General features: G+C 42.7%; 1 protein-coding gene across 1 annotated transcript in view; it reads right to left on the bottom strand.

Annotated features, from left to right (window-relative positions):
* Positions 1-7,387: 7,387 nt before the first annotated feature.
* The window catches only part of LRIT1 (leucine rich repeat, Ig-like and transmembrane domains 1), a 117,392-nt gene continuing 97,675 nt past the window's right edge, over positions 7,388-27,104 (bottom strand). The window contains exons 4-5 of the mRNA XM_075347297.1: positions 16,019-16,195; positions 7,388-8,797 (exon numbers count right to left, since the gene is read on the bottom strand). Of these exons, the coding sequence (XP_075203412.1) occupies positions 8,028-8,797; positions 16,019-16,195 (947 nt within the window). The 3' untranslated portion in view covers positions 7,388-8,027. The remainder of the gene's footprint in view (positions 8,798-16,018; positions 16,196-27,104) is intronic.

Genomic DNA, 27,104 nt, shown 5'->3' with positions numbered 1-27,104 from the left:
TTTTTATTATTTATTTATTTATTTTACTGCACAATATAGACCCGCCCGCCGGCGGCTGTGATTGGTTGCAGTGAGACAGCTGTCACTCATCGTGGGGGTGTGTCTGAATGCAACCAATCATGGGCGCCGGTGGGCGGGGAAAGCACGGAATACCTGATTGAATAATGAAGAGGCAGCCATTTTCTAAAGAGGAAAAGATTCCTGACAGCCGTGCAGCAAGACGACCGTGATCGGTGAGTAGGAAAGAGAGAGGGATTGTGCTGGGGACGCAGGACGCATGCAGATAGCAACGTGTGCACATAGCCTTACTGTGAAAAGCCACATTTTTGTTGATCGAGCCTAACTCGAACCTAACTTGAACTGTCGAGCTTTTAGCAAAAAGTTCGAGTTCGAGCTCGAACACCCCCCAAAATCACTCGAACATGAAATTGGCGAACCTCGAACCTCAAACATCGCTCATCTCTAGTCATGGAATATAGCGGAAAACGTACACCACTTTTTTCAGACAAACTTCTGATTGTTTTTTAACCCCTTAGATACAAGTAAACCCATACATGTTTGATATCTCCGAATTTACACTGACTTGAGGCATCACACGTATACATCAGTTTTACCCTATAGTGAACACAGTGAATGAAATATCTCAGAAATAATAGTGCTATTGCACTTTTTTTTTTTTAATCTTTTTGAATTTTAAAGTTTTTTGACATTTTACAGTACACTATATGGCAAAACTTATGGTTTTATTTAAAAGTACAGCTCCTTCTGCAAAAAATGAGCCCTCACATGACCATATTGACTGAAAAATAAAAAAGTTACGTCTCTCGGAAGAATGGCGAAAAAAAACGGAAAGCGCAAAATCGGCCAGTCATGAAGGGGTTAAAGTATTTTTCTGGTCTAAAGCTACTCAATGTGACTGCCAACTTGTGAATCCTTACATTGCAAGCAATGTGAACTGTAAGGATTTACCAGTGTCAAAGTCGGGAAGGGTAGTTACATGGCCTCTAGTATGCGATATGCATATTCCTGACCAAAATCAGACTAATTGGGCGTGGTCTTGCTAAATGCTCTTGGTTTGAGCAAGGCTGCACCCATTTATTCGAAATGTGGCTAAGAGCATGCATATCACATATTCACAGCCATGTGTCTGCAGCCTTTTGGATTTAGACCGGGCAACTCTTTTAAGTGTTGTCAAGAAGAGATTTTTTTGGTCAATTGCTAGTAAAACATAGGAAGCCGATAAAAACTTTGAAAATAATAAATATTATAAAATCTTCTTGGATTTATTTTTTGATATGGCTAAAGCTGTGCTGTGTGAGGCCAGATGATGAGGAATGCATCTAAAGAACACCAGTCGGGCTGCAAATGCTAGAGTTTGTCCTGAAACAGAAATAACTTACAGGATACAGTAAAATAACCAAAGATAAACTTTAAAATCTTCTAAAAGAAGAATCTGAGAAATAAGCAAGTCATTTTCAATGTGCTTACATTTTAAAACTTCCAAAAAGTAGGAATTTCATGTTTTCAGATTTCTGTGCAATTTACTTGTGAAAAGTAAAAGAAAAAGCAATATAGTAACAATAGTAAAATAAATTTAAACAGCAATATCCTTTTATTATAATATGTGACACAAAAAGACAGACAGATAGATAGATAGATAGATAGATAGATAGATAGATAGATTGATCCATGATAGATAATTATTATGGAATCATAGCTATTGGTAGATGGAAAAATTTAGGATCTCAAGTCAGTTAAATCTGGGAGGTCTTTATAAAACAATGCAATGTCTTGGCCTGTTGTCAGCTACGGATATTGATGGTGGACAGCCTAATGTGACAGGACCATCTTGTCTGTGTTGCATTAGGTATTATAATGCAATAAAAGAGTAAAAATTACCATATCTACATGGCTTTGTGTTGTGCTAACTTGTGCAATTCAGCCAATGGATAATTGATATTCATGGCTAATTAAGCATGCATTGGCTGCTATTGTAACATAAGGAGGAAGACAAATGGCTCATGGGGTGTTGGAGTTTCTAGTGAATTTAGGGAGTATCAGGGCTTCAGACTACTAAGGTTGTGGCTCTTCTGCCAGTTACTTTCTCAGTGTTCTTCCCTTTTCATTTTAGATACGTTGCAATAGCAATAGAGTGACACTGATGTCCTGAGAGTAATTGTGTCCTCCTTCCTCTGAATGGTATCTGTCTCCTTAACACTCCCTCCATCTGCTGCTACCATATCTCGATAATAGTCTTTATTTCAGCCAATAAAGATTCCATTAGCAAATAGTTTTCAACTTCATTTATCAAACAAGAAATAAGTTTTAAAAGACTGACTCATTTGAAATTCATAGACATACAGTTGGGATGTCTCCTGCTGACTGAGACCAGTGAAAATTTTTATTGAAAAAACAATGTTCCAGAAAACTATGATTTCATCCAGGAAGAAACCCATTACATACTGGATGTCTATGAGAAACCACTAGAAACAATACCTCTATGAAAATATATATCTTTATTGAAAAAATTAAAACATGACACCATGTGTCTTGAGTAACATATGGGACATGGACAAGGTGCTAGTGAAAGATCAGATGAAAAACAGGATGGTGTGAGGGAAAATCACGATAGATCGATGACTAGATAAAGCTTAGAGGGGACTAAATTGAATCCTCCACTTACCCTTCCTGTCAACGGAGGGTATCATACTTTTTAGGGTGTTGTTCCTCGTTCCTGCGGCAGCAAACATCGCTGTGTGAGAAGCCGCAGGAGCGAGGTACATCAGCTTCCATGCTCACGCCGGCTATGCGGAAGGATGGAGGTGGGTGGGATGTTTACGTCCCGGTCATCTCCGCCCCTCCGCTTCTATTGGCCGCCTGCCGTGTGACGTCGCTGTGACGCGGCAGGACCCGCCCCCTTAGGAAGGAGGCGGGTTGCCGGCCAGAGCGACATCGCAGGGCAGGTAAGTCCATGTGAAGTTGCCATAGCGATAATGTTTGTTACGGCAGTTATCATAAGATATCGCTGCTGCGACAGGGGCGGGGACTATCATGCTCGGCATCACAAGCATTGGCTGGCGATGTCGTAGTGTGCAAAGTACCCCATACCGTATATTGGGGATTTTAAACTGCCCTTTCTTGAGAAATTTGTTATTAATGGTTAACCCCTTCACCCCCAGGCGATTTTCTGTTTTTTATTCTCCCCTTCTTCCGAGAGCTGTAACTTTTTTATTTTTCCGTCAATCTTGCCATATGAGAGCTTGTTTTTTTTGGGACAAGTTGTACTTTTAAATAAAATCATAAGTTTTACCATATAGTGTTCTAGAAAACAGCAAAAAAATTCAAGTGCGAAAAAACTGCAAAAAAAGTGCAATTGCACAATAGTTTTTGGGATATTTTATTCACCATGTTCACTATATGATAAAACTGATGTGTTGGTGTGATGTCTCAGGTCAGAATGGGTTTGTATATAGGTAAGGATGGTTGACCTCGGGGAGATCAACATCCAACACCGCAGAGACACGATCACGTGTTTCTCAACGCAGTGACACTAGAACATCAAACATGTATAGATTTACTTTTATCTAAGGGGTTAAAAAAATTTCACAAGGTTGTCCAAAAAAAGTGGCATGGTTATTGTAGAGTTCTCATTTTTCATGATCTATGGCTTAGTGACTGCTTATTTTTTGCGTCTCGAGCTGACGTTTTTAATGGTACCAATTTTGCTCACATGCTACGTTTCAATCTCCTGTTATTGCATTTTGCGCAAAATTTAAAGCGGCCAAAAAACTAATTTTGGCGTTTGGAATTTTTTGGCACTACGCCATTTACCGATCAGATTAATTGATTTTATACAGTATTTTGATAGATCGGGCATTTCTCAACTCGGCAATACCAAATATGTGGATATTTTTAATTTTTTTTTAACCATTTAATTTTCAATGGGCCAAATGAGTGTTGATTTGAACTTTTCGTTTTTTTTTTATTTTTTTTTAATTTTTAAAACTTTTAACTTTTTTTTATTATTTTACCAGGTCCCTTAGGGGACTATAACAATCAGCAGTCTGATCGCTCTTCTATTTCTCCAGATCACAGCTACACAACTGAGATCTGGAGAAAAGCTGCTTTACTTTCATACACTGACCTCTGCCGGCAGTGAGAGAAAGTGACTCATGATAGCTATAGGAATCACCACATGACCCTGTGTTACCATGGCAACCACCGGAAGTCACATGATCACGTAACGTGACTTCCGATGGGGGTGAGTAAGTTATCCTTATGGTGGCGCGCTGATACATATCTCTGTCAGAATTTGACAGTGAGATGAAAGTGGTCAATAGGCGCCGGGTGGAATGTGATTCCACTCGCGCCTAGCAGGCACACATGTCAGCTGTTGAAATCAGCTGACATGTCCGCGGATCACTGCGGACTGCCCACGGCAGCCCGAGGGGATTAACCTCACATGATCCATGGCATACCCAGTACGACATGTGTCGTAAAGAGGTTAAGGCTGAGAGAATTGTTGTCTTAGATGACAATGTCATGAGTTAAAAAGACAAATTACCAATCATTTTCTGTCATAATCTGTGGTATGGTCTCCTGGTGGTATATGTTAGTGGTTATATATTAGTTAGGACATCAGAACATATGGGCTCCTGTTAAAGTGATTGTCTTGATGAAGGAGTAATCTGTTCTCCCAAATGCGTAGACCAATAAATCACAATTCAGGATTTTTCAGGTTGAATCCTTTCACTCCAGATCTTCAGTCTTCATTCCAAGTGGAGTCGCTGGTTATCACAACTGCACAAGGTGAGCACTTCTAACTATTATCTTTTGAATCTCTACTTGGGTAAGACCCTATTGCACCAATTTCTTTACAGCACCTAGAAGAACCGTATAGGGCAGTGCGAGCAGCAGAGCTGGCCAGAGAGGGGAAAAGTGAGATTTTTGATTTTTATTTTATCATTTTTTTTGCCAGCTGTGTATTGGCCTTTTGCTGATTTTGCATAGAGTGAAACACAAATGATCTGCATTCTAGCAAATATCGACTTTTGTAAAATGTTTGGAAAATCCAATTCTACTCGAATAAATTTAACTATCTCTAGTGACCATGATCCTTGTCTTTAAGTTAAATTTACATTGTGTATTGTTATGACGTGAAGGTCTAGAACCTTAACAAAGTGCAGACAGAGCCACATAAATGAGGGATAAAACTTTTTATGCATACCTAGGTTGATGGTTATGATGCTTTTATGACTAATAAAACCAAGTTTGAAACCATTGTTTGTTGCTTTTTACAAATGTCCTGTGGGTGGTCCATTGATGTGAAGTGCCCTAGATTATTTTCACTGAATGTTACCCAAAACATTGCATATGCTTTGAGTGATGTCTATAGTTAGTATCCCACCTGGAGATCTCTAGAGCTTCAACTCAAAAGCAGATAGTTGGTGTTGGGGGCATTCAGTACAAAGAGCCTAACACTCTTCATATGCAGGGACTGCCAAATATGTGATCGTAGCACAACGGGAAGTATAACCTGATAACCTGCCTTCCTCAACTATCATGACCATCAACCTAAATATATGTAAACTACTTCAGTTTTCACCTGTCTCCCTTTAATGTCAATGTGGGAAAACATACCCAATCCATAATGCACAAGCTATGCTGTGGTATCAAAAACAATATTTCATGTATTAAGAATGCTGAAGAAAAGTTGCAGCGACACCAAATCTGTAGTCAGTATTACACACCTGTAATAAAATGTTAATTATTCTTTCCCAATTAATTTACCAGAGTTAGTTTAACTTTATTCATTTAAGAGCCACAAAAATAAGCCAGATGTCCATAAATATCATCGTCTCTGTGCAAAACAATTTTACATTACAATATTACCTCTATGAGACCCATCACACACTAAATAAAATAATATACTTTTTAACAAACTTAACTTATAGATGCCACTCTGTTCCCCCTTCTGCTAATCTACTTTGTCATTTGCAGATTTATTTTTTAAGATTGATGAAAATGAGGATAGCCAATTTATCAAATTGTAATTTATATGACAATTTATTCTTTATTCATACCTTTGTCACAGATAACAATTTTTCCAGTTTAAAGGGATTGTCCAATACTAGGACCCCTTCTCCTTCTCTATATTTGGTGGCATTAAAATAAAAAGCTCCACTCCCATGCCGGCGTCACTCCAGCATTGTCAGCACTTGATCTCGCAATCACCACCAGCTTCACTCTCCAAACCTTTGGACGTATAACTAATTAACAGGAAGTGAGCGCTGCAGCTGGCTACTCACTTCCTGTTGATTACTCATACATCTTAGGGTATGTGCCCACGATCAGGACTGGCTACGTCCTGGATGCAGCGGATCCTGACCTGCGGGGCCGCGAGTCTCCTCCACAGGAGACCTCAGCTGCTTGTACTCACGATCAGGGTTAAGTGTGCTGCAGTCTCCTGCTTGTGTTCTCTCTACGGAGGCCGCGTGCAATTCCGCAGCAAACAATTGACATGCAGCAATCTGGAAAGACGCTCTGCAGGTCAGTGGGCAAGGGGTTTCTTGAAATCCCACGCACTATGCTTGTATTGTACACCACAGTGTTTTGGACGCAGCTGAAGCATGTTGTATCTTAAACGCTGCAAACACTGATCGTGGGCATTCACCCTTAAGGCGGGGAGAGAGAACCTGGTGGTGATTGGGCGTTGGGCTCGGGTGATGTAACACCCTGATACTGCTTTTTTATTTTAATGGAGCCAAACATAGAGAATGATAGGGGATTTTCCAAGTGGTGGGCACTACATTTAATGAAGGACACCTTGATAAAAACTAGAAAGTTCCTAATATAATCAATGAGGTCCATTTATGATGAATCTATCCCTGGTGTGAATTCCATTTTAGTGTTAGAATTGTAAAAGCCAAGCTTCATTTTTTTAACCATTTTCTACCTAAAAATAAGTTTTCAATTTAAGTCTTTGTTTTTTTTTGCTGTTCAACTAACACAGACTAAATTGCATGTGCTATTTTAGATTGGATTCACAAATACAACTTTTAATACAGTCTTTGTTGCCTTTTTAAGTTAATGTTTGTGTTAGTGGGGTTTTTTTTCAAGTGAAAGTATAATGGTTTCCTTTGCACTACCCCTGCCCCGACCCCCTGCTCTTGGTTCAATCCACTACTGGAAAACTGCATGTGCAAAAAACAAGTTTTCCATTTAGGTATTTATTTTTTAGCTTTTCTTGTTTAGCTAAGTCCCAGAATTTGGAAGTTTATATACCTATAATTTATGTTGTGTAAAAGTACACAAAATGAAAATAAGCAACTAATGATACATAACATAGTATTGATATAAAAATTTATTGATATTTGTAAAACACCCAAAATTCTTAGTTTGTGCACAAAACACAAAAAAATGAAGATAAACACAAGAAATGAAGTAGTCCGTGTTCCCTAAAAGCATGTCTGTATTGGTGAACTTGTTATACAGTACCAGATTATTAAGAAAATGTTATGACCATGTAACATTATAGTAAAGCAGGGATTTTTTTCAACCCAGTCATTGCAGCAAGTGTAGAATGTAAATAAATGGACGTAGCTCAAAAGTCTGCAAACCTGTCAATCACACATTGCTGATACTGAAAAATTCCAGGTAAAATAAACCTTAATAACAAGAACTCACTTTTAGATCATAAAGAATGATACTCTCACAGGGAAACACATAATGCAAAGAGTCATTTGATATATTTCCCCATTACTTCCAGAAGAGTTTTCTAATTTCATTTGTTGCTCCCCGTACCTAAAATGTTCTTTGCATTCTTTAACTTCTAATATCAAATGCAATACAATCTTGTGTTTTGTCTCTTCTTTCAGCCACTTTCATCAGTTGGTTATTGGAGAGTCACAACCCACATATTTGATATAAATTATTTTCTACATCCTTCCGGCACATGGTGGACATACTCTTCTGTATCTGAACATGTTTCATATATGTAAGTGACATTTATTGCAAGTCATTCTGCATCAGCAAAAAAACTCATTGGGTTGGCCTTCAGGCTTTGGTATTGCTTCAGAATCCACACTGGACCGTGCAGACAGCAACCTATTTGATTCATCGAGATTATGCCGAGTCAAATATTCACCTTCAGTTCCCTTGGCTTTGGAGTTGGGTGCAAGGCTTTCAAATGTCACATAGGAGTCTTGTATGTCTTTAGATTTCCGACCTAGCCCCTTTTTGAATCTTCTCTTCAAAGCCCCACAGCAGACCATAAGAGTTAAAGGGACAGCAATGACACAGGCCACACTGATCACCACAACATTAATTAGTTTCTGTGTCCCACCAGCATGGACTGCTTCATCAGTGGAAAATATGATGCATTGTTCTTTTTTAGGTACAAGCCCTTTCACACAAACACATGCAATGTATTTCGTTTTTGGCATCAGACCATCTATGGTAATTTTTGTTTTTCCAGGCTCTACATTGATCCTTCGCATTTCTGGTTCTCCATAAATTGCATAGAGAACACTGAATACTGTCACATTTTTGGCAAGAGGAGCTTTCCAAGCAAGAGACGCACTGTGGTCAGTGTCACCTATAACTTTAACCCCTCTAACCATCCTCTCTGTCACTGGCTGCTGAGTTGATGAACTGAGCATAATATTGCCTGGATCCTTCATGTCCGGTTTCATATCAGAATTAGGATTAATATTCTGTAGCTCATTTTCCTGCAGTCGATTACTACCCAGTTTAAATTTTTGCATTCCAATGTTCTCCTCTGTAGACTGATATTTTCCTGAAATAAAGCAAAAAAGGAATGGAAATTTTAATACAAAACTCAAAGGAGAAGTTCTTAAACACTCAGCCCCAAAATATAGTTTTTACAAAAATATACTTCTCATCAAAGTATATGATGAAGAATTGCATTGTTTGAATCCTTCCTGGACTTCCGAGCCCTCTCCAATTGTAAGTTACTCTTTTACATGTCTGCTAAAGTGACCAAAAGGTCCTGGGCAAAACTCTGTGAGGATCTTTAAGAAATCTTCAGCTTTCTTAGGGTCCTCTCTGTGTTATCACAATATTACCACAACCCTTCTTAAACTGTGATGAACATTGTGGTCAGAAAGTCTGAAACACGCCATGCCCTCAGTTTGTACAGCAGCTGCTCACTCGATATCCACAGGGCCAGATTAAGGTTGGTGGGGGCCCCTGGGCAGAAAATCTGGTGGGGGCCCCATAACGTTAACATTTTTAGCCATAACAGTAGAGCGTGAACTGTAGCATTTAGATATAAATCCAATGAACATTTATCTTATCCCGTTCTGCCACATTCAGATTTACAGTACTACAATACAGACACAGTCCAGGATAACTCACAGCAGTCACATATACACACAAAGTAGAGATACTCACATATTTTTTATTGATCCCATTGTTAAGGCAGCCAGGGCCGGCTCCAGGTTTTTGTGGCCTCCGGGTGAAAGAGTCTCAGTGGACCCCACACACACACACAGAAACGCACATACACATACACATACAGGCATATATACATATACATATTTGAAGACAAATTCAGAAAAATACATATAAACAGACAAATATATACACAGTCATATACACTGACATACATGCAGACACAGACACATTAGGGTTCATGCGTACGTTGCGTAATTCCATGCATTTACGCTGCGTATAGCACTGCAGTGTAAATGCATGTGTCCTGCGTCCCCTGCACAATCTATGAAGATTTTGCATGATACGTGCGCACGTTGCTTTTATGAATGCAGTGATTTGGGTACTAAAATGTTGACCTAAATCTGTGCGTTCATAAAATGAGCATGTCAATTATTCCATGCTCTATGGATGCAGCTCCCGCTCTGTCTATGGTGGGGTCAGCAGCCATAGCGCATGAAATCGGCTTTTTTTGTACAGAAAAACTGCATCCATTACGCAGTGTTTCTGCAGCGATTTGACGCGCACATGTGCTGTCAAATCGCTGCAGAATATTCAGCAGTTACGTGCGCATGAGCCCTTACAGGTATTAATATGGGGAAGTCGCCAGCAGCCTCACTCACCTCTCCCGCTTGTTTCCGTCCAGCTCCTTCAGGACATGTGGTTGTGTTTCACTAACAGACATGACTGCACAATGATAGCACTGCTGTATATACATCACAGGAGGGGCTGGGGGCTACAATATATATATATTACAGGAGGGGCAGGGGGCATAGACGTTACTGGAGTGGCAAAAAGCTCTGGTGGTGTACTCATTACTGGGATGGGTGACATAGCGCTCTGGGGGACCCATATAGTTCTGGGGGGGAGCACAGACTGCTCTAATTCATATATACACACACAGTACCGCTTCTGACACACACACACACACACAAACACACAAATACAATGCACCCCCCATTACTCCATACACAAACACACAATACAATGCACCCCCCAATCACCCCTACACACACATACACACACATACAATGCACCCCCTTTACTCCCTACACACACACAATGCACCCCCCATCACCCACTACACACACACATACACACACACAATACAATGCCCCTCCCATCACCCCCTACACGCACACACACACAGATAAAATGCACCCCCCATTCCTCCCTACACAAGCTCACAATATAATGCAAGCCCCCATCACCCCCTACACACACACACAAATACAATGCACCCCCCATTACTCCCTACACACACACACACACACACACACACACACACACACACATACAATGCACCCTCCATTCCTCCTTACACAAACACACAATACAATGCACCCCCCATCACCCCCCCCCCCCACACACACATATACAATGCATCCCCCATTCCTCCCTACACAAACACACAAATACAATGCACCCCCCATCACCCCCTACACACACAAATTACACTACCCCATCACTCTCTTGCCCCCCCTCCCTCGGAATACAGTACTAACCCTCTGGCTGTCACAAAGCTGTGTTCCTTCACAAATGTTCCCCGTGTCCTCAGCCCCTCCCCACTCATCCCCAATAATTAAATCTGTCTCTTCAGCTCCTTCATGGAGCGCTTACCGCTTCCTGATGTCTCCTGTGTGCTTGCGCCCGCAGCACTGTGATGACATCAGCAAGGTGCTGATCTCATCACGTTGCTGCACGTCGGGGGCGGGGCCCAGTCCAGGCGCACTGTTCAAATGTATTTACATTTGAAAGACTCAAATACATTTGAATAGGAAGGAGGATGCTGCAGTCACCGGCACCGGCTCTGCTTGCTGCGCTCCTCTGCAGTGTGTACATGCCGGGCACACAGCAGAGCCGGCACAGCGCGCTTCCTCCTGCTGCAGCTACTGTGCCCAGCATGTACACACAGCTGAGGAGCACGGCGGGGACAGCAGATACTGCGGCCCACTACACCGTTCCCCTGCTTCTAGGAGGGGGCAACTGCCCCTCGCTGGGTACGCCCATGACGGCCGTAGCACATAGCAGGGAGCTCATTGGCACACCTCTGACCCCGGAAGTGCAAGAGCTGGTACTTCCAGGGTCAATAAGCGTCCTGTGCCCACAGTTTGTTTTTGCTTCTTAAAGACGCAGATACAACTAAATGGCGGTGCGCCATTTATTAGACTGTCTTTACGGAGGGGGAGAGGGTGTGAAAAAAAAAAAATTCTAACAGGTGCCTAGTGGCAAGTATGGCCCTGGTGGTGGGGGCCCCCTTAGAAGCTCTTTTGGTGGGGACCCCGGGGCTGGAGCCCCGCCTTCCCCGCCTATAATCCGGCCCTGTATATCCAGGGCAGAGGTAGACAAAAGTTTCCCTGGTAAAATTACCTCATATATTAAATTTTATCCCCACAGCATAACGTTGCAATTATTTTTAAATTAGGGGGAAAACAAACTAAAATTATTGCTTAGTGGCTGAATTCAGGCATCACTAATGAGCTCAACTCCAAACTCTAGCCAAAGAGAAGCAAACTTTAAAGCCTTTGAATATGGTGGATCTGCAGTACCTCACTTTGCGCTTTTAACCTATACAGTGGATGGAGTTGTTTATTTCCACAAATTATCACATCTCACCAGCACCAGGAAAAGCTGAACGGTGGGTTTGCTCCAGTAGCCAACTAAATGCAAACCGGAAGAATAGCACGCTGCTGGAAGATGCTGTGGTAGGCATGCTGGTTCTGTATGCCTTTAATTTTGAAAAAATTCCCAACAGTGTCACCAGCAAAGCACCCCCACACCATCACACCTCCTCCATGGGCAAGTATGAAACAGTCCCGTCCTGTTCTTTCCTGCATTTATTGTAAGGCCTACTAGCACATAGCAAGATAAATAACTAGAGATAGTGACCCTCCTGATTGGGTACACCTTGTCGTGGTGGGGTGGATTTACACTTTTTTAATCAAACTAGTATTAACTAAGTGCCCCATTTTTTTTTACACAAATTACTATTACTTATTTAGTGACTCTTTGTTTTTATAGGCTTGTCTGTTTATAGATCGTAGTTTGAATGTGCATCTAGACATTGCACTAATACTAACTGGAATGTTTGCCCATGGTTTTGGTTTGGTACGTCATGGGTCTGGTTACTATCTTTGATGCAAGCTCAGAAGCTTAGCTTGTATTATGCACGGAAGACATTGGCTGTGCTAAACAGCCAGAAACGGCCTGTAACAGCAGCGAGTGGAGCTGAGATCCACTTGCTGATGTTAACTTCTTAAATGCCGCTATCAATCACTGATAGTTGTATTTAAAGTACACAAGTTGGGGTGGGGGCATTCCATGCAGCTGTTGGTTTGTTGCCATGATGCTACTCCAGTAAATATCTGCCGATCATAAGTACAAATCCATTAAGCAGACTAATAAATGAAAGTAAAAAAAATGTTTTTAAAATATGAAAACTTAAGATGTATAAAAGTTCAAATCACCTTCCTTTTTCCACAACTTAAAAGGAAGAAATAAAATAAACATATTGTGCATCCATAAAGGTTCAATTTAGCAAATTAATTCAAAATTAAATAGCCCGATTGGTAAATGATGTAAAGAGAAAAAAGAAAAAAAATCAAAACTCAAGAATTGAATTTTTTTGGGTTGCCACAACACCACAAAAATATGCAGTAAAAAAACAATGAAAACATCATATCTACCTCAAAATGGTATCCATAAAAACATCAGCTCACCATAAAAAATAGCCCTGATACAGTTACACTGATGGAAAAATTGAAACATCAAAAAATTGGTACACAAGGGAATTTCTTTTTATGACTTTACACTTTTTTTTTATCATTTAAATTAAGTTTAAGAAACCCTAAAAATAAATATAAAAAGGTTAAGAAATCGTATTGAGATGAAAAATTATAATGCCAGGTATTTTCTGCAGCACAATGAATGCTTAAAAAAACAAACAAAAAAAAATTTGACAAATTGCGTTTTTTGCTGAAATTCAACGTACTTGGAATTCTCTCCTCCATTTTCCTTTAAGTTGCATAGTCAAATGTAAGGTGTCCTTCAAAATGACAACTCGTTCTGCAGAAACACAAGGTCTAAGTCTACATTACCGCCGTAACAGATGCCCTCTGGCGGCGGTCGACACTGTGCATTCAGGGGTTACCAGGCAAAGTAGCTGCTGTGCAGTAACCCCTCACCTCCCGGACGCCTTGTTACTAAAAGGATGTCTTCCACTCAGTCTATTCTCACACTGATGCAATAAACTGCAAACAGTAGAAGGTTTTTCAAACGACGGAAGTTTACTTCTTTTCTCAGTAAAACGTACAGCATACATCTTCTGCACTTCAATACTAGTCTGTTCAACATTCAATACAGTTAACTTCTCCATTTTCCTTCTTGTCATCTACAGCGTTTAGCTTCTTCCCTGTCTGGGCACCTCTCCTGGTCCCATTAAGGTTCCCTCCACACTCCACTGTCTCATTTAATTTGGCGGCCGACCACTTTCCTGGCACCTGAGCTTCTGATACTGTGGAGCCCTTGACCTGGTCAGGCGCCACTGAGTACTGCACCTACGCCTGGGTCAGTACAAACAGGTAATCCCAAAGGCTGACTAGGGTGTGTACGCACAGACACGTAGTACCCAGGACAGATTGATTTTTTTAAGCCTGCCACCATGACAAGGTAGACTCTTTTGGCAGGGCCCTACTTTACTCTAACTTTTTTTTTTTCTTTTTAAATCTAACTTCTTTGGTATATATTTATTTTTGGTATATCTATTTTTTTTTCTTTAAGGGAATGTGTCACATACAGTTTTTAAAGTAATTGAAACCAAATTGTGATAATGCAGACTTGTGGATTTAGACCTGACAACCCCTTCAAAGGGAATCTGTCACCAGGTTTTTAACACCTAATCTGAGCTCAGCATAACATAGGGGAAGAGATCCTGATTCTAGCAATTGTCACTTATTGGGCTGCTTAGTATAGTTTTGATAACATCACTGGTTAATCAGCAGGAGATTATCATTACAGGGCTACTCGTCATGCTGCAGGTAGTCCAGCATATTCATGAGCTCTGTATAATTGCTAGATCTGCAGCAGAGAAAACATTGATTTTATGACAATGAAAGCAAATAGCCCAGTAAGTGACACCGCTGGAATCAGGATATCTGTTTCTACTTTATGCTGCTCTCAGATGAGGGAGCAAAAACCTGCTGACAGATTCACTTTAAGGCTCTTTCAGCAGATAGATAGAATCATAGATAGATGGCGAGATAGATAGAATCATAGATAGATGGATATGTGGCACTCCTGAGGCTTCAGTCACCACAGGGACTGCACCTCACTTAAGGTGCAGTACTCATCCTGGATCCAGAGGAAGTCGTTACCAGTTACACAACACAAACTCATATACACAACCAGGTTGCCCACCCCATTGGGGACCAGGCTAGGGTTAAGGTAGTCACCAAACATGGGGGGCAGCCACCCACTAGTGACAGGAAACTAGGGGAGGAGAAGCCACCAGGGGGAGTTAGGAGCTTACACAACAGTTAGGGTGTTCTCCAGCAGGAGAGAACAGGAGCGGGACCAGTGCGGTTCAGGGTGCAGAGCCTTAGGGTGGAACAGACTTCACCTTGTATCACTAGAATCTGCAGGACAGGGGGATTTCAAGTCCCTCTGACCAGCACAAGATCCCGGAGCACAGTGCCACATAGGGTCCCGAGTCGTGATTACAGTTAAGCCCCACAGCGGCGCCGTGTCACCTACATACGGGACAGGAGCTAACACTACACAAACCGGGGTCCCCAAGCAGCATCAGGCCACGGGGATTTATCTTTAAAGGCGCAAGAAGGAAGAGCCCATCCACCACCGTACCGGTTCTAACCTCCAACGGATCTAGGATCGGCTGGGGCCCATCATGGCTGGAACCACAGCAGCTGATTCAGCATTTTGATTACCGTCGCCCCGCGCTTCGGCGCCAACAGCCACTACTCTCCTCATCATCCTCCCCGGGGCCCCACTCCACCTGTGGGGAGCAGAACCATCCTTCCTGCAACACTATCCGCTCCGGAGGACAGCGACAGCAGCGGCGGCTAATCCCTGGCCACGTACCACAGACGGCATCACAAGACAATCATCCTCATCATTCCCCCACCATCATCCAAATCCCCTTTTATTGTACACCTCGAGGTCACGAAGCCAGGCAGGGCCACCTGTGACATCCCTGACCCGACATAACCGGCCCGGCGACGAGTAACATTTAACCCCTGCCCCGTGGGTGCTACATATAGATGAGAGACGGACAGAGAGACGGATAGCCAGAGGGACGGATGGAAAGAGGGACGGATGGACAGAGGGACGGATAGATGATGGGGGGATCACAGCAGGTGGGGGATCACAGCAGGTGGGGAGGTCACAGCAGGTGGGGGATCACAGCAGGTGGCTTTTGGGACAAAAAAAACTAAAGCGCAAACCAAATGAAAATCACTTGGTCTGTAAGGGATAAATTGGGAAATCTAGAATAAGATAGAAAATGCTCTTGCGCAATATTAAAAAACTATTAGCCACATTGGCTACTTACCACTATCATTTGGCTCATCAGTTGTGTTGGAGTCAGTGACTAAAACTGAAATGAAGGCTTCTGCCATTCCCATGTTGTTTCTAGCTTTACAGATATATTCACCCGAATCTTTGTAGGTAACAGTAGGTAAGTTCAGCATGGACCAACTCATACCGTCACTTGAAATTTCTTGATGCACTGAAAAAGAAAAAAACAATCTTTATGTATCAACATTAGAGGTGCTTGATAAATATATACATGTATATGTTTTCAGAACAAGCACTTCCAATGCTCAGTGCACACAAAAATAAACAGCAAATGTCTTTGACTGTTAAATAAACACGTAATTAGTAAAATGAAAAGTAAAACAAAAATAGCAATTTCATTACTGTCAATATAATATTCAAACAGGAATTCGAAAGCCCCAATTAATAGCAAGATTAATGCATGTGTGTCCATCTCCATAGAGGTGAATGAGTTTGTTGACAATAGTTAAGTGCATGCCCTTGGCTGTTTTCATCACTCTCATTTATTGCACTAAATGAGCACATTCATTTTTTTCCAATATTCCATAGTATAGAACATTAATATTGTTTAAACTATCATATTTATTATTGTAGCTTACTTATATAGTGCTATTAATTCCACTTGGCTTTACAGACATCCTCATCACTGTTCCTATTGGGGCTCACAATCTAAACTCCCTACCAGGATGTCTTTGGAGTGTGGGAGGAAAACACAAACCCTTGCAGATGTCCTTGGTTGGATTTGAATGTAGGACCCCAGCACTGAAAAGCAACAATGTGAAGCACTGAGAGACTTTGCTACTGTTGCGGGCGGGGGGAGCAGACCACAACAGGGGGGCTGCTCGAGACGCTCGTACAGCAATCCGTCGCCCACAACTGAATATAAAGGGGTTGTTATTTACAGGGGAGAGTTTTGCCAGTGACACCACACGTGGGTTGCGGTGATTTTTGGTAGCACCGCCGCTGCCTTGTTATGGGATGCCCGGGGCTGATGGAGCGGGGCAGCAGGATGGTATCCCCTCCACGGGTGGGGGAGGTGTAGTCCCGGGCCCCAGGTGTTGGGGGAGTGGAGTGCTGGGACACAGTCTGCAGAGCTGGACCGGATGATACCGGTGTACTCACTGTTTTTGTATAAATCACACAGAGTCCAAATAGTAAACCAATGGCCGGATACCGGTAGCCTCCAGAGGGGTGTGCTCGGGTCCTGCACACTGGTGAACAGAACAGGGGCTCTTCCCCCTGCACTCTAGTTTGGTGTCTCCTGTGTTGACTAGTCCATATGAAACAGGAAAAGTCTACTCCCGGTGTCTTTGTTGTGGGAGCTGTCGCCCGCGAGATCTGACTCTTGGAATTTTTGCAGGCACTTGCAGGCACCCTATCCCCCGCGTTGGACTTCCGTCTTGCTCTATCTGGGCTACTTCGTGGGACTAGACTTGACATCTTGTCCCCTGTTGGTTAATTGGAAAGGTGCTAGCAGCTATCCTCGCCCTAGGGTCCAGGTACCCCGACTGTGCACGGCCTCCGAACTGGATTCCCGCTGACAGCACTGGCGAGCTACAACCATTCCCCGATCCACTTAAGGTCTCCCGTGACCAGATCTCCGCCGCCTGTGGCCCTGCTCTGCTGTCTGCCACTTAGTCAACTCAGGTAGTCCAGTAGTCCGGGAGCTACAACCCCCGACCACCACTTCACTCCTGTCACTTCCACTGTCAGCACTCAACTAACTCCTCTGCTCAACTTACGTGTTCCCTCCCTTGACACCTCAGGAGCCTTAGGTGGGCATCACCATCTGCCTGGTCCCGCCCGCCCACTGGTGTGTCCCTATTGTCCTTGGGAGGGATGACTAGGCTTTTGTGGCTGGTATTTGTACCTGTGTGTGGGATTGTGTTGGAAGGCCAAGGAGGAGAGAATCCTGCATCTGGAAGATGGATGCAGTCTTCTGTGACAACCTGATTTTGTCAGGGCATCAGACTACCAACATATGTTTATGCCTCCTTTCCCAAAAGCATTTGTCGCGGGCGGGGAGGAGGGTGTCAGCACACTACGCTCACCCCCTTCTGCTCGGGTCCGGCGGTTGCTGCTCAGTGGTGGCTCGAGCTGTAGGCCGGATCCCGGGGGTTCTCGAGCGGCACTCCTCGCCCGTGAGTGAAAGGGGTTTGTTGGGTGTGGGGATTGTTTATTGTCCGTGACGCCACCCACGGTTGTGGTGATTTCACCACCGCTGCTCAATATGGGGGTCCCGGGGATGGTGATGCGGAGCAGCCAGGTGTTGCGTTGCCCCTCCATGGGTAGGGGTTGGTGATCCCGGGGCCCGGTGATGAGATGGGAGATGCAGGGCCTGGTGGGCGCAGGGACGCGGGGGCAGTGCTGTGCCTTGCGGCACTGTGGTACTCACTCAGCCTGAGACGTTGACACAGTTTTACAGTAAACCACACGGCTGGAAAGACGGTTCCCACGGACGGCTGCACTTGCTCTCCCAGTAGGTGACGGTGATGTCCCTCTGACCTGCACCTGATGTTTCTAAGTTGGTAGCGATGGGTCCCCACCGGTAACCCGCTCCCCGGCTTCAAGCTGGACCGGAGGAGCTCTACTTTGCCCGCAGACGCTGGCCCTGAGGAACTGGTGCCTTGGCGGTGTTCCTCCTTAATGGTTGGACTGTTGCCTTCAATCGGGACTTGGTTGTTGGGGGATCTACGTCCCCTTCACTGACGGATTCGGCAAATTATGGCGACTCCTAGCCTTGCCGGGGTCCGAGAGGCCCCTGCCCTGGTGCTGACTGTCCTTTGCACGCTGCTCCAGACCGCCGGGTCACTACCCGTCCGCGGTCCTTCCAGGAACTCCCGAACAGTCACCCCTCTGGACAGTCACCGTCGTTGCTGACCTTGCTGACCCTGTCCTGCATACAGCTGGACTACTTCAGGATTTTCACTCTCTTTCTTTCCTGTCACCACTCTTACTGTCCTCCTTTACCACTTTACTTCCTTCACTTCTACTTGTCTACTCCTCACTCAAGCCCTGCCTGGGCTAAACTACCTGGTACTTCCTGCCTCCAGAGCTGTGAACTCCTCGGTGGGCGGAGCCAACCGCCTGGCCCACCCCCTGGTTTGAACATCAGCCCCTGGAGGAAGGCAACAAGGATTTTAGTTTAGCTTTGGTGTTCCTAACTGGGATGTAGGGTGTGGTGGTGTAATGACCTGTGACCCCTGGCTTGCCCAGGGCGTCACACATTCTGCTAAATCAGCAATGGCTCCCAATAGAGATCTATCCGTGGAGGATTACCTTATGGTCAAATTTCTTGAAATTCATAGATTTCCTTGAATTTGAACACTGTGATACGATTTAAGCAAATGGGCTAACAAATAAAAATTATCATTTCACTCAATACTGAAGTCTCAGAAAGTGAGGTAATGAGTACTGATGGGTGAGCCCGGACTGTAAAAGTCCGGGTTAGTGCGGGATACTTAGTATCCATGCAGTGACCCCGGACCTGGAGTTCTCAGGGAACTCCAGGTAGCTACCTGGATCCAGCCACTCGGGTAATTAAAAAAAATGAGATAAAGGAAAAAGAAAGAAAATAGGAATAAAGCAGGTGCATTATACTTACTGAGTCACCCATTCAACTGTAATACTATATATTCACTGCTTCCCTCACCCACTGGCAGTCCCGGTGTCTGTAATTAGTTGCAGTCAGACCGTGCCCCCACCCTGTGTGACAGCCTGTCTGACTTCTTGGACACACACTGTGTGCGTCTCTATCGTGCTTTAAAAATAAATAAATAAATTAAAAAAATTGGTGTAGGGTCCCCTCCTATTATGATACCCAGCACAGACAAAGCATACAACTACAGGCTGCAGCCCCCAGCTGTTATGCTTATCTTGGCTGTGTATCAAAATAAGAGGGACACCATGTTGCCTTTTTAAAAATTATTTAAATAAATAATTTAAAAACTGGCGTGCGGTTCCTCCCAATTTTGATACCCAGCCATGATAAAGCTGACAGCTGGGGGCTGGTATTCTAAGTCGGGGGGAGACCCATGGCTATTTGGCCTTCCAGCCTAAAAATAGCAGCCTGCAGCTGCCTAGAATTGTCACATCCATTAGATGTGATGTGACAATCCCGGCACTTTACAATGAGAGGTGTCTATGAGACCCCCAATTACTAATCTGTAAGTGAAAAAAATAAACTCAAACACAGAAAAAATCCTTTATTTGAAATAAAAAATGAAAAAACCACCCTTTTTAACCCCTATATTAACTTCAAACACCGAGTTCGAAGATGCACCATATGAAGTCCCACGAAAATCCAAGGCCTGCTACTTACATACTGAAGTCACAGAACATGATCACACGCTGTGGCTTCAGGCAGAGACAGACTAAGCCTCAGCTGTGAGTGGTGACGTCACTGAGTTTATATGCGGTCAAAGCTGGAGGTTCCCACAGTACCCCACTTGTGACAGTATATAACTTGACTACAGGTGACCTCATTGAACTCAGTGTTCTCACCTCAGGTGAATTGCGTTCACAGACCTGCATCTTCTGGTAAAAAAAAATCGCATTAAAACACAATGCGGTTTTGAAGCGGTATTGATGCCTTATTTTGCCAGGAAATGCAGATTTGGGCAGAAATATGGTGTATAAATTTCAGCACCAAATCTGCATCTCTTGGCAAAAAAAGCACAAAAAGATTTTTTACGCTGTTTTGGTGCAGTTATTTTCCAACAGATGCAAATTTGGTGCAGAAATCTGGTGCAGACATTTCAGCCACAAATTTGCATCACCTAGCAGAAAACTGCACCAAAACGGCATCAAAACCATTTTTGTGTGCTTTGTTTGACAAGAGATGCAGATTTGGTGCTGACATTTATACAGCATATTCCTGTACCAAATGTGCATCTTCTGGCAAAAAATGCATCAAAACACAGTGTGTGTTTTGATGCAGTAGTTATGTGGTTTTTTTTGCCAGTAGATGCAGATTTGGTGCAGGAATATGGTGTATAAATTTCAGCAAAAAATCTGCATTTCTTTGCAAAAATATGCACAAAAAATTATTTTTCATGCCATTTTGGTACAGTCTTTGCCAGGAGATGCAAATTTGTTGCAGAAATTTGATGCAGACATTTCAGCACTAATTTTCATCTACTAGTAAAAAGCCACACTGAAACGGTGTCAAAACAGTTTTTATGCTTTTTTTTGCCAAGAGATGCAGATTTGGTGCTGAAATTTATACACCATATTCCTGCACCAAATCTGCATCTTCTGCCAAAAAAATATACATCACTACTGCATCAAAACCACATCATATTTTGATGTGGTTTTTTTGCCAGAAGGTGCAGATTTGGTGCAGGAATATGGTGTATAAATTTCAGCACCAAATCTTTTGGCAAAACCCCCCGCAGTTTTCTGCTAGAAGATACAGGTCTGTGATCTCCGTTCACCTGAGGGGAGGTCATTAAGTTCAATGAGGTCTTCTGAGGTCAGTCTACCTGTGGTTACAGGTGGCATTCTGTGGGAACCTCCAGGTATGACCACACATAAACTCAGTAACATCACCACTCATAGCTGCTGCTCAGTCAGTCTCTGCCTGAATTAGTGTGTGGACATGTTCTTTGCCCACGCACTGAGACTTCAGTATGTTTCAGAGCTGGAATTGTTGTTGGACATCATGTGGATTACCTCGGAACTGGGTGTTTGGGATTAATAAATTGGAGAAAGTGGGGTTTTTTTGTATTTTATATCAAATAAAAGATAATTTTCAGTGTTTGTGTTTATTTCTTTTCACTTACACATTAGTGCAATGGGCGTCTCATAAATCCCCCATTACTAATCTAGGCTTCGTGGCAGCTGTGACCTGTTATTAACCCCTGATATTACCTCGATTAGCACCGCACCCGGGCAATCGGGATGAGCTGGGTAAAATGCCATGATTGTCTTATCTAATGGATGCCACAATTCTGGGCACCTATGGGATGCTATTTTTAGGCTTGGGGGCCCAATAACATATGGGTCTCCCCAGACTTAGAATACCAGCCCCTAGGTGTCTGCTTTATTATGGCTGGGTATCAAAATTGGGGGGACTGCATGCCGTTTTTTTAACTTATTTATTTAATAATTTTAAAATTATTTTTTTAAATAATTTTAAAAAAGCCGCATGGGGTCCCTTTTATTTTGGTACACAGCCAAGATAAGCACACAGCTAAGGGCTACAGCCTGTACCCGTATGATTTATCTGTGCTGGGTATTATTATATGGGGGACCCTACACCAATTTTTATTTATTTATTTGTTTATTTTTACACTATAGAAATGCAGACAGCATATGTGATTCCAAGCAGTCAGACATGCTGTCACACAGGGAGGGGGCGCAGTCTGACTTCAATCAAACACAGATGCTGGGACTGCCAGTGGGTGGAAAAAGCAGTGCATATGCATGAGGGATAATAAGCTGCCCCAGAAGTAGAATTACAGCCACGCAAGAGACTTGGTAAGTTTAACAACTACTAATGAGAACTCCTCCATAATGCTCTGCAGATATCACATCACATGATCAAGCACAGACAATGTAGGTGGCTATCGCAGACAATATAAAAGATGGGGTCAGCTAAGAAGCATCATTTCATGCTTATGCAGGGTAGCGATAGGAGGGCAGAGTGCACAGCTCATTCCACCAAGGAATAACAAAAGGTCTAATGTGATTGTGGTGTACTACTGTCAGTGCTCAAGCATATTGAAAATGAGAAGGCTAATCTCAGTCTGTGGATACTAATCTAGAGATTCAAATGATATATAGGGAGGTGCTGTAACTGTATAGTCAGTCTGACTGTGATATATCGCAGTGAAAGCACCTTAATAACAGCGCTCATGGTCTATGTACAGTATATTGAGTCTATTCTTTAACTATTTGTTAGATAATGTAGAATGATTTATTTGTGTAATTCTCCTTATACATATACCTCTCATGGAAAAGTAACATATTAACACCTACAACGGATTCATGTGCAACTTTATTTATATTACTATTCTATCTTATAGAGTGCTGGCCAAAAGTATTGGCACCCCTGCAATTTTTTTCAGATAATACTCAGTTTCTTCTTGAAAATGATTGCAATCACAAATTCTTTAGTATTATTATCTTCATTTATTTTGCTTGCAATGAAAAAACGCAAGAGAATGAGACAAAAATCAAATCATTGATCATTTCACACAAAACTGCAAAAATGGGGAAGACAAAAATATTGGCACCCTTAGCCTAATACTTGGTTGCACAACCTTTAGCCAAAATATCTGCGAACAACCGCTTCCAGTAACCATCATTGAGTTTCTTACAATGCTCTGCTGGAATTTTAGACCATTCTTCTTTGGCAAACTGCTCCAGGTCCCTGAGATTTGAAGGGTGCCTTCTCCAAACTGCCATTTTGAAATCTCTCCACAGGTGTTCTATGGGATTCAGGTCTGGACTCATTGCTGGCCACTTTAGTAGTCTCCAGTGCTTTCTATCAAACCATTTTCTAGTGCTTTTTGAAGTGTGTTTTGGGTCACTGTCCTAGTGAAAGACCCATGACCTCTGAGGAAGACCCAGCTTTCTCACACTGGACCCTACATTATGCTGCAAAATTTGTTGGTAGTCTTCCGACTTCATAATGCCATGCACACGGTCAAGCAGTCCAGTGCCAGAGGCAGCAAAGCAACCCCAAAACATCTGGGAACCTCCGCCATGTTTGACTGTAGGGACCGTGTTCTTTTCTTTGAATGCCTCTTTTTTTTCCCTGTAAACTCTGTTGATGGCTTTTCTTAAAAAGCTCTACTTTTGTCTCATGTGACCAGAGAACATTCTTCCAAAACGTTTTAGGCTTTCTCAAGTAAGTTGTGGCAAACACCAGCCTGGCTTTTTTATGTCTCGGGGTAAGAAGTGGGGTCTTCCTGGGTATCCTACCATACAGTCCCTTTTCATTCAGACGCCGACGGATAGTACGGGTTGACACTGTTGTACCCTCAGACTGCAGGACAGCTCGAACTTGTTTGGATGTTAGTCGAGGTTCTTTATCCACCATCCGCACAATCTTGCGTTGAAATCTCTCGTCAATTTTTCTTTTCCTTCCACATCTAGGGAGGTTAGCTACAGTGCCATGGGCTTTAAACTTCTTGATGACACTGCGCACCATAGACACAGGAACTTTCAGGTCTTTGGAGATGGACTTGTAGCCTTGAGATTGCTCATGCTTCCTCACAATTTGGATTCTCAATTCCTCAGACAGTTCTTTGGTCTTCTTTCTTTTCTCCATGCTCAATGTGGTACACACAAGGACACAGGACAGAGGTTGAGTCAACTTTAATCCATGTCAACTGGCTGCAAGTGTGATTTAGATATTGCCAACACCTGTTAGGTGCCACAGGTAAGTTCCAGGTGCTGTTAATTACACAAATTAGAGAAGCATCACATGATTTTTCAAACAGTGCCAATACTTTTGTCCACCCCCTTTTTATGTTTGGTGTGGACTTATATCCAATTTGGCTTTATGACAATTTTTTTTTTTTTTTTCATTGAAGACAAATTAAATGAAGATAATAATACCAAAGAATTTGTGATTGCAATCATTTCCAAGAAGAAACTCAGTATTATTGGACAGAATTGCAGGGGTGCCAATACTTTTGGCCAGCACTGTAGCATGTTCATTATATCTGACATTGTATCAACTGTATCAATATGTGTAATATTTGTAGAATTAACCTTTTTGCTGTGTTGTGACACATGGGTTAGCTATATTTTCTATCCATATACTCTCATGGGTTATTTAGATCTTAAAAGGTCACCTTTCTCTCTTTTAATTCTTTGTTTCTATATATTTCATTTGATATTAAACAACAAATATATTTTTGATACATCCGAGTGGCTTGGTATCTCATTTTCACTGGTTGATATTTTATGCATTTCGGAGAGCTCAAAGTGATTTTTTAGGTTGTGTAGGTGATATATTTTGTTGAATTATCCTTTTTGCTGATCACATGAATCCTGCCTAGCATTTCTAGTTAATTTAATATTTGTCTTCGATTAGCTAAGTGTGGCAAAATTTTAGACACTAATTAACTGTTACACTTACACATGTTACACTGTTCAAAAATGTATGTTACCCCAAAATGTGACACAAGCCACAGACATTGCAGCAAGAATAAAAGATGTCACAGAAAAAAAAATGTGACACTCGCTTGTAGAAGCAACAACTGATGGCAGCAACCAACTTTGAAAAGAAAGTACCAAACACTGGTCACTCATGGCCTCCTTTCCCTATGGCAAAAATATTAATGTAGAGAGAGCAGAGTGCATAATGAAATATCTGTCATATCACTCATCTCAATCACAGCATGATGATGTAGCCTCTGACTGCAGCTAATTGTGTTGCTGTCAGTGTTCTGCTCAACCCACCACCTCTGCCACCATAATAATTAATGTTGTACAGAGCAGATTTTCCGTTACATCAATGACACTTGTTTCTTTTCTGCCCTTTAGTACCCTCAACCACAATACGCCAGGAGCTAAGGAACATACCACACCAGAACTTCCATTTGATTAATTCGAAGAGATGAACAGTCAGTCTTTGTACTCAGATGACATGGTGTCGTATGAAAATTTGAGAAAATGATTGTAATGCCAAGCTGTGGTTCTGTAAGCCGTGGTTCTGTAAGCAAAAGTCTCAAACTGCAATGTGCGGTTTAACTTCCTACACCACAAGGAGATTTTCAGTTTTTTGTTTTTCCCTTCCCTTCTTCTGAGAGCCATAACTTTTATAGTTTTCTGGCAGCATAACCATTTGATGGCTTATTTTTGTGAGGCAAATTGTACTTTTGAATGAAACTATTAATTTAACCATATAATGACAAACTATATGCATGACAAATAAAAAAGCAGCGCTTTGTCACTGCATGTGCGTTTGAAAAAGCGTCCAAAATGCTGCATTTTGGATGGATTTTGAATGCATTTTTGACAGTGCAGTCCAAGTCGGGTCTGCCAAATCCCCATAGAGCATGGCTGGCTGCGAGAAAGAGCCATGCGGTCAGAATGAACTCTGATGAACTTCACCCAACTTCATTGTTATCGCTCGGCTCTGTCTGATTGCCAAGACCTGATTTGCGATCACAGGTGAAGGACTCACCGGTGACCGCATATCCGCTGAGTAACTGAAGTGAGCCACGCAATCAGCGGTGCCATTACTCAGGTAACCTGAGTGACGTCATCGCTGACAGCGCGACTCACTTCAGTTGCTGCGTGGAGCTCACAGAGAGCGGTCGTGGTCTGTGGCCACTCCTATCAGCTTCATGTAGAAGAGCTGGATGCGTCGTGGGACCTCATGTGGATTATCCCGGACCTGGAGGGGTATTTGGGGATTTTAATAAAGTGGTGAAAGAGTGTGGGGTTTTTTTGTCTTTTATTCCAAATAAAGGATTTTTCAGGTGTATGTGTTTATTTACTTTCACTTACAGGTTAATCATGGGGGATGTCTCATAGACGCATGCCATGATTAACCTAGGACTTAGTGGCAGCTATGGGCTGCCATTAACTCCTTATTACTCCAATTGCCACCGCAACAGGGCAATTTGGGATGAGCCGGGTAGCGTCCCGGGCATGTCACATCTAATGGATGCAGCAATTCTGGACGGCTGCTGGCTGACATTTTTAGGCTGGGGGGCTCCCCATTACATGGGGCTCCCCATCCTGAGAAAGCCATATGGCTTTACCTTGGCTGTTATCAAAATTGGGGGGGACCACATGACTTTTTTTTAATTATTTATTTATTCACTAGAAGGTGGCCCGATTCTAACGTATCGGGTAGTATAGAATGTGTATGTAGGTTAGCAGATAGAATAATAAGGTAATGAATGGACTGGATGGGTTAGGTTTAATTTAGTATTCTTAGAATTGTCTATTGGTTTTAAAATGACAAACAACAGAAGGAACAGTTTTAATAAATGAGTCTAATGTTTAATTATGTCCATGGCTTGTAATCAAAGAAGGCCATGAACAGTGTAAAGTAGAGATGAGCCACCCCCCTAGAGTTCGAGTTCGGGTCGTCAAACGGATGCTCTGTTCGG

The sequence above is a fragment of the Anomaloglossus baeobatrachus genome, chromosome 5 (genome assembly GCF_048569485.1).
Source record: "Anomaloglossus baeobatrachus isolate aAnoBae1 chromosome 5, aAnoBae1.hap1, whole genome shotgun sequence".
NCBI classification, from domain to species: domain Eukaryota; kingdom Metazoa; phylum Chordata; class Amphibia; order Anura; family Aromobatidae; genus Anomaloglossus; species Anomaloglossus baeobatrachus.
The sequence above is the reverse complement of the archived record's forward strand: the minus strand, read 5'-3'. Positions and strand labels throughout refer to the sequence as shown.